The 14,045-nt window shown below is 34.2% G+C and overlaps 1 protein-coding gene across 1 annotated transcript in view; it reads left to right on the top strand.

The window, feature by feature from the left end:
- NEK10 (NIMA related kinase 10) overlaps window positions 1-14,045 on the top strand; it is a 102,623-nt gene that overhangs the window by 73,307 nt on the left and 15,271 nt on the right. The window contains 4 exon segments of the mRNA XM_062568472.1: window positions 6,414-6,465; window positions 9,281-9,318; window positions 9,428-9,589; window positions 12,138-12,238. Of these exon segments, the coding sequence (XP_062424456.1) occupies window positions 6,414-6,465; window positions 9,281-9,318; window positions 9,428-9,589; window positions 12,138-12,238 (353 nt within the window).

Raw genomic sequence — 14,045 nt, 5'->3', positions numbered from 1 at the left:
TTCAGTCTGCCTTTAGTTATTTATGATAATTAGATAGGAAGGCATCAGCTGTGTTCAGTGATAGATTTTGGGTTTTTCTGGATTACATTCTAGATCTGAAAATTGCAAAGAGGTGTGAAACACCTGTAACCACTGTGAGCTACTTGTTGAAATGTGATATGCTGCAATCTGTCTGTTAAATTGGATGGGTTTTTGATTAGATTAGAAGAGAATCTAAGGGCTTTCTGTGTTAGAAAAAGACCGATATTACAGCTAAGCAAAATCTGAGACTTCTATTCATCCCATGAAGTTCTGACAAACGATTTGTGAATGCTTTCTAAAGCATGTGGTCCTTTTAAAAGGTGAAGGGAATATAGCTGCCTGAAGATCAACAAATTCTAGCGTTACAAGATCCCAAGCTTCCAAAAACGTAGAATAGCAGTTTTATCTGTTTGTATTGCTGTTTGCTAGCTGCCTTTACTTCAGATTTTGGCACAGCTGCCAAGGAAGTATGACTGTTTTTGATTGAACTGTCTAGGCATTAGTGCAGGGCAAATAAATGATTCAATATTTCTCCTTATAGTCCATTAATATCATATACTAATTGTAAATGGATAGCTTACCATTATGAAGGCCAAAGGACCTGTGACTAGCCAGCCCTGAATTATTCCCAAACTTTTCTTGTGAAGTGCTGAGAGAGTGGGAGGAGAAGGCTTCAGAATACAATGAAGCACAGTCTGATGCAGGGAGGAGGTTATATAGAAAGAGCCCTTTGTGGAACAGCACCCCACAGAGGAACTGTTCTACTTTGGTATTTATATTAAAGAATACAACATTACATTTCCTCAAGAAATCAAATTCTTTTGGGCTGGTTCAGCATTGTACAGAGACAATTAAAATATTTACGTGGATAATAATTTTCCACCCTAAAAGAATTCTTGGTAATGATCTCCTCCTTGTTCATTTTTCTTTGTTAATATTTGGACCTCAACAAAAATCATCTTTTGCTAATAGTTAAATATTTTATTTCCAGATTTCCACTGATTTAATAAAATGCTGTAACTAGAAAGATCTAATCAGTTCCTATTAATCCCATGAATTTTAATCAGCATTTCCATAAGTGGTTGCACATTTTCCTCCCAGCATATTGTTTAGTTGGTATATAGATACTACAATGTTGCTTTTCCAAAAAAATAATTGTGCTGTCATACATGCATAGATCACACATAGTTACTACGTAATGCTGAAGTTAGTGCTCCGTATAACCTGTGATTAATGTTAACTGTTTTTTCTTCTCTTCAGGGAAAAAGAAAAGATAACATAAAAAAAAATACTATGAGTTCAGGGGTTCTTGAGTATTGCTTGGATTATACTCCATTCATTGCTAATAATGACTAACACTGTAAGAAGTAGCAGCTGTGGTTTTGTTGAGTATGTCAGCATAACATGGGAAAATATGACCAGCTTTCATCTCATTGTTTTGGAAACAGCTAACATGAAAATTTGAGTTTCAATTATGAGTGTATTGATCAGGGTCTTAAAAGGGCTTGTCTATTCATGCTACTATCACAACATCACTTCCAGAGAAAATATGATCTATGAGTGTAGAAAAATATTATATTTAAAGCTTGGGTGGTATTTTGTAAAAAAAAGATGTGATACGCTTTGTTGTTCAATGGCACAGAATGTGGTATGCAGGTATGTGACAGTGTAGTAGCGGTTAGCTTCATTATAGTCCACTGATTGTCATAATATGTTTAATAATTTTAAATACCCTATGCTTTTTAATTCTATTTTAAGAAAAGAAGTATGATTCTTAGTCTAGCCAATATAGTTCTTCAAGTACAACTCTTTCAACAACTCTGAGGACTGCCAAATGCAGGATATGTAGTTCTAGAATAGTTGTTCATGCTACTTGAAATTATCTTACTTAAAATATTAAATAGCCTAGACTTTCTTAATCCTACAGGAGCAAGATTCTGCATGTGATATCTCACTGATATTAATTAACAACCTCTCGACTAGATGTAACTGCTTCAGTTAATACTTGTACAAAAATAAATTTGTATTTTTGTACAGTGCCTACATTTAAAGCTTTAAATGCAAGGTACATGAACCATTCTAATACATGTGTACTATCAAAAGCTTAATGAATGGTATACAGAGGATGAAGGTGGAACAAATGGATTTTGACCTGTCATATGCAGGACTTAATTTTATTGTCCCTTAAGCTTCGGAGTCAGAATTGGGGACAGCAAATAATAAAGGAAAAAGGAAGATGTTTAACAGCAAGTATTCCTTCATGGCATCAACATGACAAGTTAGCTCCTCTGCTGTGGAGATTACCTACTGTGAGGTCACTTGCTGTACTATGAGATAATGTATTACTTGCTGTCTGGAGTGAGTAGTTTCATTCAAAATTTGCATTTAATTACAGACAGCCACCTTTTATCTTGCAAGTTATGTGCTAGCAACTTTCAGTCAGTATTCTGATGATGGATTTGATGATCTGAGAAAGATACTGCTGCTGTAAGCAAGACTTAGGTAGTAAGGGTAAGAGCTTCTTGTCTCTGCTATATATGGTTCTTCAGATTGTTAGAGGAATGCTTGAACATGTTGAATATGATTATTGCCTCAAGAAGCCCATTATTTGCACAATGAACTGCCTGTGGAGAATTTTAGAGATTTTAATATTTTTTGTTTGCTTTGCAGACTGCCTTTGTCTAAAATCCAGATTTGTCTTGAGACTTTGAGTTTAATGCAGCCAGAAGGTGATTGTGGCAGCATTCTTCTGGATCTCTATTTTCTGAAACTAGGCTTTGATTGTTAAAGAGATCAGCTAGAATACAATCTACTAAGATCTGGCTTTCCTTATGATGCCTCACTTAAGCTTAAACTATATTTACTGCATTTTCTGTTGCTGTATATATGGTCATTGCTAATGAGCAAAGAACTGAATTCTGTTTGCTCTGCAAACCAGTTTTATTAACATGGTTGGTGTTGTCCATTCTAGTTTACAGTGATTTTAAGGGCAGTTTACTAGATGTATTTCATATAAATAAAGGCAATTTGACCTTTCTTCTGTCACGATCTTTGAGCTATAATTCAAAAAAAAAAAAAAAAAAAAAAAAAAAAAAAAATCCCACTACCGTGGCTTCCATTTCACTCAGAGACATTGATTTAAAATTTCTGTTAGTATCAAATCTTTATTCAATTTTCCTATCAGTTTGATTAAACTTGAGAAGGCTTTCAGAGGTTTTTTAGATACCACTGGAGTAAAAGCCAAAGCAAAACTATCCATCTTCCCAAGTTCTTCATGTTATAAGCTCTTTTCTCGAAATTACATGGTGTGAACATAGATAGGCAGAAGATTAGATGCCTGCAAGAGAAAAATACTGATGTGTATTAGAATGGATTTCTGTGATTTGCACTGATGTCAATGCATGTTGTGAAGTTAAAGCTCTAAAATTTATTTACATCAGCTTACATCAGTTGATGATTACATCAGCTATTAAAGACCAAAGTAGCAAGCATAGAAAATTTTCTGATGCCTCATTTGACCTTTTTTTTTTTTAATGTCCTTAAAGAGTCTTCATACAGGTATTCAGAGTAGGGAGGGTCATCAAAAGCTTTAGCATTGGTCTCTTACTCTCCAAGAGGGTTGGGCACACAACCAAAAGATGTGGATCACTCATGCTTCATTTTCCTTAAGATTATTTTAAAATGAGAAATTGCCTCTAGCAAGACATTTGTAGGAAACATAAGTTGCTTTGCTCTTCCCATCTATGTCAAAGGAATTAACTGTAGTGAAAGGAAATGTAGTCCAGATAACACGCTGGGAGTTAACATCCATCAGGAGACACTGTATGCTCCATGACTGAATGTTAGTTGACTCACCTGTGCAGTGTATTCTTTCTTATTGTCTGTCTGGCTTTGTATGATTAGAATAAAGACTAATGATTATAACTAATGTCATTAGTGTTCCGTGTGTGTGTGTGTATACACATGTTGTTTGCTACAATGATTTTTAAATGTCTGAGCATCCTCATGCTTAGTTATCGAAGAAATTATTACGAAGTGTTTTCACAGTATCTAATATAAAGAGATTCCTGTCTCAGTTGTATTGTTCAGTGGGTCTCTAACATAATAATAAGCTATAAAAGGGGAACCAAAGGGTGTCAGCCATTGTTTAGTGAAACTCTGCATCATGATTTCTGTTTTTTTAGAATTAATAAGTATTTTCCTAATTTTGGCATATGAGTCAGAAAATAACCCTTATTACATCTCTGCTGTATACAGTGACTGGTGAGACAGACTCTGGTGTGAAATATTATGCAGTTGTAAATATACTCATAAGCAAGCAGATTTGCAAGTCAAATGTGGTGAGTCATCTTCTAACAGATCAAGAAAATTTGGATATGAGCCCTTTCCTGCTGGAGAGACCATTTGTTTGAAACAGCCAAAGTTATAGTTTTTCCAATCCAATTTAGTATGTACATACATACTTGAAAGGGAGTAGCTGTTTTTAAATTTTAGCAGACAGCCCTGTTCATACTTAGCTCTCTCTAGCCAAGCGCTTTTGGTTACAGATTTTTTTCTCCTATATATTCCCTAAACAGATTATATTCTTTGTATTCTTTGTTATAACAGTGTGTCTGAGGTTGTAACTCGAAGTTCTTATCCCAAGTAACATGATTCAGATTCAGCCAGAGCTTCTACTTCTGTATTTGTATTACAGCGTCGGCATCCTAAGCTGATCAAGTATGGATAAAGTCACTTGTATAAGTCAGTCATAATTTTTCTATACAAAAGTTTTTTTTTTTTTTTTTTTTTTTTTCCTTTATAGACAGTGGACATCTATAGCTTGATGTTAAAGTTTTTTGAAGTATCTACTTGTACAAGAAACTGACTTGTTTGTTAGTCCATAAATCAACGATCCAGCCTTCTTTTTGGGTACAGAGCTTAAGTTTCTTTTTGCCAAGCAGAACGTTAGCAAAGAATAAAATAGAGAAGCATTATTTCTTTGTTCTCTCCCTCTCACACAGTCTCCCTCTCACATGCTGTCTTTCTCTCTTTCCCTCACTCTTTCCCTTGCTCTTCCTTTCATTCTCTCTTTCCCTCCTTTTCCTCCTTTCTCTCTTTTTTCCAGAAAGATTTGACTTAAATAAAAGATACATCATTTCCTTTAGTTTTCTAAGTGACTGATGTGGTTGATGCCATCTTTCTTCAGGATTCTTTCATTCAAGTCAGAAAATATCTTAAAAGTAGAAAAAATATAGGCACAATATTTCAGTGCACAATTAGAAGTATATCTGAACACAAAGAAAAGATTTAACCTTCTCCAAAATATATTCATTTCTGAAGGCTCAGTTGTCTCTGAAATTCCTCCACTGTTGCTCTAGGACTAATGTAACTATTCTAACTATACCAACAGTGGGAGAATTAGGGTAAGTCTGGCATATAATCATTTTTTCCTCACTAGTTTTTCAGTCACTAGATGCATCTGGTCTTGTTTTATGATAATGCTTATGATGTTACTGGGGTGGAAAAACACTTCATGTAGACAGAGATGTTGGGTATTGTATCAAAATGTATTGGTTGTATAAGAAAACTGTTGGAGAATTTCCTGGTTTTACTACTCAGACCTTCAATTATGTGAAATATCTTTTGATTTAAGCATCCATTTATTCCTTATTGCACAAAGTATGATACCTTTTGTAGGAGATGGTAGTCTCATATACAAGGAAGAATTACTGGTGAAAGAATGGTTTTACAGGAATGTTTTATGACACTTCTTCATATTTTTACCACTCCTTCTTCACATTTTGTGGCGCTGTGCGATAAATGTCATAAATGCCTAGGTTCAGTTTTATTGCTGATTGGATGTGTGACTAAGAATTGGTCATACACCTGTCTTCTAGGTCTTAAAATCAGTGAGATTATTTAAGAAGGAGGTATTAAATATGTAGCAGTTTAAATAACTAGCTAATTTGAATGATGACCCTAAAGCTGTGACACAACAGGGTTTAGATCATGCAGCAAAAGTCCTCTGTGTGGACTTCTTATCTAGCTGAGAATATTGTTCTGGTTACATTTGTAGCAGTAACTGAGGTAGTTATTTCAATACTAATCCAGATGCATCTTCTGTGGGCATAAGGTCAGTGTATGGTGTTAGTTTCTGTGAAATTCTGAAAGTATGTAATAAAACTCCATGCATGATTGAGACTTCAGTTAAGATGCAAGCAAATCTCCAACACATCAGAGAGCAACTCTACTTTCAAATGTGCTTTCAGAGTGCTCACATTTAGAACTTTTTATTTACTACGGCTTTTTAAAAGTTATTTTGACTTCATGTCTGGGAAATGAGATTACTAGAATGTATGTATATCATATTTTTTATGTAGAGATTTATAACATTTGTACCTTTGTTTCAGGCCAATTAATTAAACCAAGTTTCAGTGCTTCTGAAAGACAGCCTCAGATTAGGTATGTATGATTTGTGATTTTAATATAGATTTTGTAAATGACCATCATTATGGTCAATTCCTGTGGATGGAACAGTTGCAAGACTGCTTGCATAAAGCAGTTGTGGAATATCCTTACTTCTCTTTAAACTTCATTTTGTCCCAGCCTTTGTCAATCAGTCTGCTTGAGGATATTCTTTGAGAGTGTCTTCATGCAGAAGCTTCGTATGTATAATTTAAGGATGGATGTCAAACTGATACAGTTTTAAAAGTGAGCCCTGTTACATAAGATTAAACTGACATAAGTCAGTAGGCTAATTCTATTTTTGCATTTTTAAACAGTTATATTCGCATAGGAAAATAGGTTTGTATATTTGATAGTGTAGAATAGTATCTTATCTGTTTGAGCTGCTCTAGACCTGCTACATAAACATAGATATCTATTTTAGGAACTCTGAAGTCCTGCTCATCTCTTCTGAAAAGACAACAAAATATAATAAAATATGACATCATGATCCTCATTTTCTAAAATACTTTCCTTTTTCTTCTGTCATGAATTCAGATGTGTGTCTAACATATTCTTTACCACCCATTATTTTTTCTGTCTTTGGCCTCACTCTTATTCATAGACTCTCTCTTCTCTTTAGATCTTCATTCCTGATTTTCTTTCCCGTGTGAAAAACAAAAATTGCCCTGGGTACCATCTGGCTTCAGATTAGACTTTTCCTCCCTCTCACCTGTAACTTAGTTAGGAAAGTGTTTATATTAACTGCCTCGACTCATCTCCCTGTATCTCCACAGCCACTGTTTTGATTCAGCTTTTACTCAAGGAATAGATCTGAAACAACTCTTACTAAACTTTTAAATGAACTCTTCCAAGTGATAGTGTTTTATTTTCTTCACCTGCACTTTGCCTTTGGTTTATTTTCATCTTCTTGAAATCATAGGGTCTTTTCACTTGTCCTTTTCTGATTCTCCTTCTTAAGAAACTATTCTTAAGCACCTTTTTGAAGGATAGTAGTTTATCTGTCCTTCTAATTTCCTCTGGATGTTGTATGTATTACTAATTCTTTTTTTTTCTTATTTTCACATGTACAAATTCATCTACTTATTTACCTTTGATAAATAAGGAATTTAGTTCTGTAGTCCAGATGTGTTGTCTTCTGTCTATATTAAATTTTGACTTTTCTCTCTAAGATATCCTTATGGCTGAGTGACTGTACAGTTGAGTTCTGCACAACTGAAACAAAAATCATAATTTCCTGTACCTGAAGTCCTACCCATTGTCTCCTGTTTTGATCATTGTGGAAGATAATACCTACCCTGACAAATACCTTGAGATCTGAGCATCTACTTTTACTTGGACATTTAAGACCTTGCATCCAGGATATGTCTAACTGTGGCAGAATTTTGCTGGCAGACATCTCTAGGATATAGCCTTTCCTATCAATATACACAGTTAAAACTCTTACTCAGGTTCATAGGGCTATCATGTATGCAGCTTCTTGTCTGGCTTTGATAAATGCATCCTAGTTCCTGAAATGCCCATTTAGAACATTGCTGCAAGGAACATTTCTGCAACCTACCTTCAACCCTGCTATTTTCTGTGTGCACCCTTCTACTGGTTGTGCTTTTTCTGGCCCTTTAAAACACAATTTTTTATTTTACTTTCAGAATTCTTCTTGGCTTATCACTATCCAGTCTGTCACTTTCCAGCCATAGTCCTGAATGGCAGCCTCCTAATGCTTAGGAGTTGAAGCCAGCACATCCCTGCCCCTCACACAACCACCAGCAGAACTAACTCCTTATCCTTCTTCATAACCCTCCTGAAACTGCTATTTTCCTTACTGCCTCAAAAATATATAAAAATTGTTGAGATCCTAGGACTGCTGGTGCTACCATACATCAGGAGATAATATTGAGCCATACTGGTTCTTTCAGTTCCTCACCTGTCTGTACCCATTTATTGTTGCTTATCTCAGCTAGTGAAATCTGCAAGTTGGGGCACTATTTTTGTTGAGTATAGAATACTGAAACATCTAGGCCTATATTTTTGCTGTGTAGGTATTGCTGTGCTGGTGATATAGTAATATTAATTATTATAATTATTTTTGTTTTACTGCTGTATTATTTCTCCTATTTTTGTCCACTAGACAATAATTGCTTTGTTCTTTGTTCTTTCTATAAAATGGGTTAATTGAAATGCACTTAAACATGTTCCAGTGAAAAATAATGTGTAATCTAGTAGATTAATAAGAGTTTTAAATACCAAAAGACTGTCTACTGTTTTTTGTAGTTCTAGGCTAAAAATTCAGAAAGGAAAGGAATAAAGTTTACTTTTATTTTTAAGTAAAAGTCATGCTATTTTGGATATGTAGAGTCAGCAGCCTTTAGATGGCTTACAAAATCCCTTTTGAACTTAAGAATTCTTTTCATCCAAACATGTTTGCATTTTTCTAGCCATGTTGTTTGTACCTGACTGAAAATGTGTCTGCACTTAATAATGGTCGAGTGCAGTTTGTTCTTACATGTTTCTGCTGTTCTTCACCTTAGAGCTAGGACTTTCTTCTCCCTGTTGTGATGACCACAAGTACTTACTACATGCTTTCTCATATGTGTTGGTTTATATATTTATTTATTTATTTAAATCCCTTTAAAATATTGATGGGAGCTGTGCCACAGCAGATGCTGACTGCACAGTCAGAAAGTAATGAGTTTGGACAGACTTGCTTCAGAGGAAACATGAGAAGGAGTTAAGGAACGTTTACTTCTTCTGTAGTCTTTGAAGCCAAACTACAATTAAAATGACTGCTACTTTTTTTTCTTTGCTTTACTAGAGATTATTTTGGAGGCCTGAGATCAAGACTGCGACCAGGTAATTTTGTGGTTACAACAATCTGACTTTAACTGAAAATAAACATAGCTAGTTCCAGATTTTTAAACATTATTTTCCTGTTGCATATACTCCTCTCTTATTTCTTCAGCTTTGCAACATCTTGATTTGCTCTTGAGAGTGCCTCCACCCATGTGTGAGGCCCACATTAAGAAAACAGGGGATTCGTCAAGGACTGGGTAGCAATCTCATAGCCTTCCAGCTGTAGCTCTTCGCAATCTGAAAATCATGGTATTATCTTACAAGATACAGAGTACAACTTTGTAAAGTTCTGTCTTCCACCTCTTGCTAAGGAAGTCAATGGGGAAATTCAATGGGACAAAATAATAATAGCTCAGTTGGAGGCTAATTAGTTTTGCAGTTTGGATTTACTCTCCCTCCAAGTGGAATTTTCATTCTTGTTAGCAGATCACTTAAAAAAAAAAATTAGGTGGATGGGTGCATGTGATTGTGCACATAAGACTCTATGATCTTCAGGTTGTTACTGTAGGAGGAAGTTTTAGAATATGGATCTAAATTAGCCTCTGAAACATAGTTTTGAGATAACTGGATTTAAGAGAGATACAGAACTGCTATCTGAAGTTCAATACATGGACCTAAGCTCTTTGTTTAGCTTCCAGGCCTAATGCTCAACTTGGAAAAATAATTTTGTTAACCAGTGTTCTTTAGTGATACACTAACTGTTTTGCAGTGGTAATCTGCTAATAAGTTTATATTTAGTCTCTGAGACTAACAGTACATATGACTTGTAAATGTCTTGTTGACCAAGATCATAACTGATTTAATGGATGTCTATGGCAAGTCCTAGAGAGTAGTTCCATGGAGGAAATATACTTATGCTTTCAACATTGATTGTCAGTTCTTCATCCTAAGAACTAAATATTTTCATTTAACTACTGTATTTTCTTTGTCTGATTTTTACACAAAGCAGTACATGAAAAGATGTAAAACTTGTGGTATTAAATTTATTTTACTGAAAGATGTAACTTTTATTCATTCATGACTTCCTTTGCAGTGCTTTCATCAATGAAAAATATACATTCTACACATGGATTTCCTAAGCAGAGGATAATAGTGTAGCTTTAGAGGAACAGATTTAGATTTACACTTACAATTTTCATGAAGTGAAATTAAAAAATTTTTGTTTTAGTTCCAAACTGACTCTGTTTTTTGCTTTAGAGTTTGTAGCACAAAATATAGTGTCATTGTGATAAGTGTATGATTGATGCTTTTTAGCAAAGGTCACTTCTATATACACAATTATATAGTTAAGCATTAGAATGTAAGCTTAGACGTGATCTGTGTATGTAGTTATGTATGCATACTTATTGTGTGTGATGTTAAACTACAGCTAAAGGAAATTTTCAAATCTATTGTTTAAAAAAGTAAAAAAGCCTATTTTGAATATCTGTTTTAGAAGAAAAATTAGAAGTGACCCACAGAAACATTATTTTCTGAAAGCATTTTAATTTTCTTACTGTCAGTTCTCCAACCTCTTGATCTTATCTTATTCAATGAATGCGTTCTCTTCTGAGCTGTCTAGTGTACAAGTCTACATAGAATGATAATGCTTACAAAATTCCTATGCCTGAAGATTTTTTTGAGAGCCAGAATACTTTTCAAACTCAACAAAATATTTAATTTCTATATTTGTCAAGTCTTTCCACTTTCCTGAAACAGATCAAATTTATATTCCATGAGATGCATAAAACTTTAATTATATATAATGCATACGTAATATTCATATTTGTGGATTGCTTAATCCCATGCATTTTTCTATCATGATCTAACTAGCTTTGCACTTAAAAGTTTTTAAAACCAGCTGTCCCTTTATATTCACAGGTCAACACAGTACTGCTTTTATGGAGTTTACAAGTGAAAGCAATATACAGTCTGTAATAAAGAGCAGTTGCCCATATTCTTTCCTTTTTGGAGGATAAGAACATACAGAAGAGTGTGTGCACCCTTTCCACAGCAGTACTCTTGCTTAGTGTTGACGTTCTTTCATTTTAAGCTTTAAAAATTCTTAAATGAACTTATGGTGATTTCATTTAGATCTTGAGAATGATTGTAACAAGTCTTTGCTTACTTTCCATAATACATTTCATCCTTTAGATAGAATGATCTCTGGTAGGGAAGAATTTCTGACAAAGAGCAGAAACCACAAATTTTCCCATGCAAAAAAATCATGAACTTTCTCTCAAAATATGCTGTTGCTAGATGCTAGGGAAAAAAAATAGTTATGATAAAGTAACATGTGCTATTATAAGGCAAGTGAAAATATGTTTTGATAAAAAGGTTTTCCAGATTGTCCACATAAGACATTATATTGTAATTCCTAAAGGTAAAAAGATGATTTACTTCATAACATAAAATATTTAAAATGTATTGTACATGTACAATACAATGTATATGTATATGTATGTGGAAAAAAATGTTCAGTTTAAATTCTGTTCATCATATCTTTATTTTTCTATCATGTCTTTAGTATCTTTAGTTTTACCTATGAATAACTTTGGAAAATTTATGATTAGCAAGAAACATTAGTTGGTCTTCTCTCTCTGATAGAGAAACTTAGTGTACATGACTCAGGAAAGGTGTTCTCATTTGAAACGTATTAATTACATTATCTAATCTTTTAAGATTTCAGGTTATTCTTTTTTTGTTCCCCAAAATATTGAAAAGCAAGTCATGCATTAAAATTCAATATATTATTCATCTACAGTTTGTAAACAGTGCATTCTACTAATATATACAGGCAACAAAATGAGCTCTCCTGTTTTTAGTATTGTCATCTGCAGCATCGGCAAGAATTGCTGTATCACAAAGGAAGGTGCGTCAGATCAGTGACCCCGTTCAGCAGATTCTTATTCAACTCCACAAAATTATCTTCATCACTCAAGTATGCATTACTGTTGCTTCTGACATTCTCTCTTCGTTATTTGCTGCTGTCAAAATGATGGTACTGCAAAGTGCTGCTAATTTAGTCACTGTTCTTTAAAAACAACAGAACTTGACATTTTTGCAGATGGCAGGATGTTTTAAAAATACATCATTTAAATAAAGACTAACCTTGAATATTAGTGTGTGGAAGATGGCAATAATATGAAAAAAATTCATATGAAAAAATCCTTTTGCTTACCCCAGAAAAATGGATTGTACAATAACTTATTTTTACAACATTCTGTCATGCCAGTAGTATGAATATTTTAAAAGATGTATTATGTGGAAAACTAATAAAATGCTTTCCTCTATAATAGTAATTTTTGTATATTTTCTAAGTAATATTTTCTATTAATAGTAAATAGTAGTAATTTCTTAGGATTTCTAGTGCAGTAGTTCAAATCCTGAGTATGTTAGTTTAAATATTTTGAAATTTCAGTACAAGTGGTTTTCAAGGTTAAGACTAATTTATAAATTAAGTTAAAATGTTTCACAATGAGAGATAATTAAAGTTATTTCATACTGATTCCAAAGCAAAAATAGAACTGGTATCGATCTGCATTGAACTCTCAACTGAAAATGTTACGGAAGACTTTTTACTCCCCAGGAAGATGGCTGACATCGCTACTGCCAAAATCTGCTATTTTTTAAAGAAACATCTTCTTACCTTCCAAAATGAAAAATATGTGCTTGGCAAGTGCTATTTATCACCACAGGGGCTTTTGGATTGCCCCATTTGTATCATGTCTTTTAAAATAGATTAGCACAACTGAACTTCTGTATATCTGCCATGTCTTGTGTAGGTTATTTTGAAGCTGTCAGGCTTGCCAAAACAGGTAATACAGGAAATAAATTACCAGGGACAAAGAAAAAAAATCATTATTTAAAATAACTGGAATTGACTGACTTTATTGCCAGAATGGTTCGAGGACCTGCTGACAGAAATGAAGCAGGTTTTTATTTCGTGTCCAAGATGTTTGTTAGTAAGTTTACACCTTAGAGTGAAGACAGTTTTCCCAGGTGGGCCCTTATTAGAGCCTGCTGTCCTAGCACAGACACCGGAAAACCCAGGACCTAACAGCAACTCAAGGACTTACCCTAAATTGACTATTCAGCCAGTGGTAACAACTAGGATACTTTCTGTGTAGGTTGGTTTCAGAAAAGGAAGGCAGAGGAGCTGGCATCTGTACCTGTACTTGTTCACTGTGTGCTCTATGCTTCTCTGGCACTTGTTTATATTCTTACAAACCCAAGGTAGAAAATTCTTTTAAAATACAGAGCTGTTTTCTAAAACTCTCAGTTATGTACTTTAGCTGATGACTCTAAACTGAAGTTTTCAAGAGAGAATTCTTAACTGTCAGTTCTTGGCTGCCAGCAGCCTTTCCAACCCAGTTGCCACGGAAACAAGAGGCCGCCTGATCTGTGGAATATAATGCAAGAAGAGCCTTTTAAAAAGCATTATGTAAATCTTTGGCCTCACTTTTTTATTTATTTTTTTTTTTTACTGATCTGACATCTGATTTTATTAAAACAAAAGCTAAAATTGAACACTAGTGCTGAAGGCAACTGAGTTTCTCATGCAGGGGCCTTCTCCTTTGCCACCTCTGTATCCTGGAGTATTCCTTCTACATTCCTTCTCTGTCAATACCACATACATAGTTCATTGCTGTGGCACAGTCTACAGACTACCTGGCAAGCTTTTCCTACGGTATAATTTTTTTATGCACTTATAGATCAAGAATGTTCAACATTTGCTTGCAACATGT

This window comes from Rhea pennata, chromosome 2, assembly GCF_028389875.1.
Source record: "Rhea pennata isolate bPtePen1 chromosome 2, bPtePen1.pri, whole genome shotgun sequence".
Classification (NCBI taxonomy): domain Eukaryota; kingdom Metazoa; phylum Chordata; class Aves; order Rheiformes; family Rheidae; genus Rhea; species Rhea pennata.
Note: the sequence above shows the minus strand (reverse complement) of the source record. Positions and strands in the feature narration are given on the sequence as shown.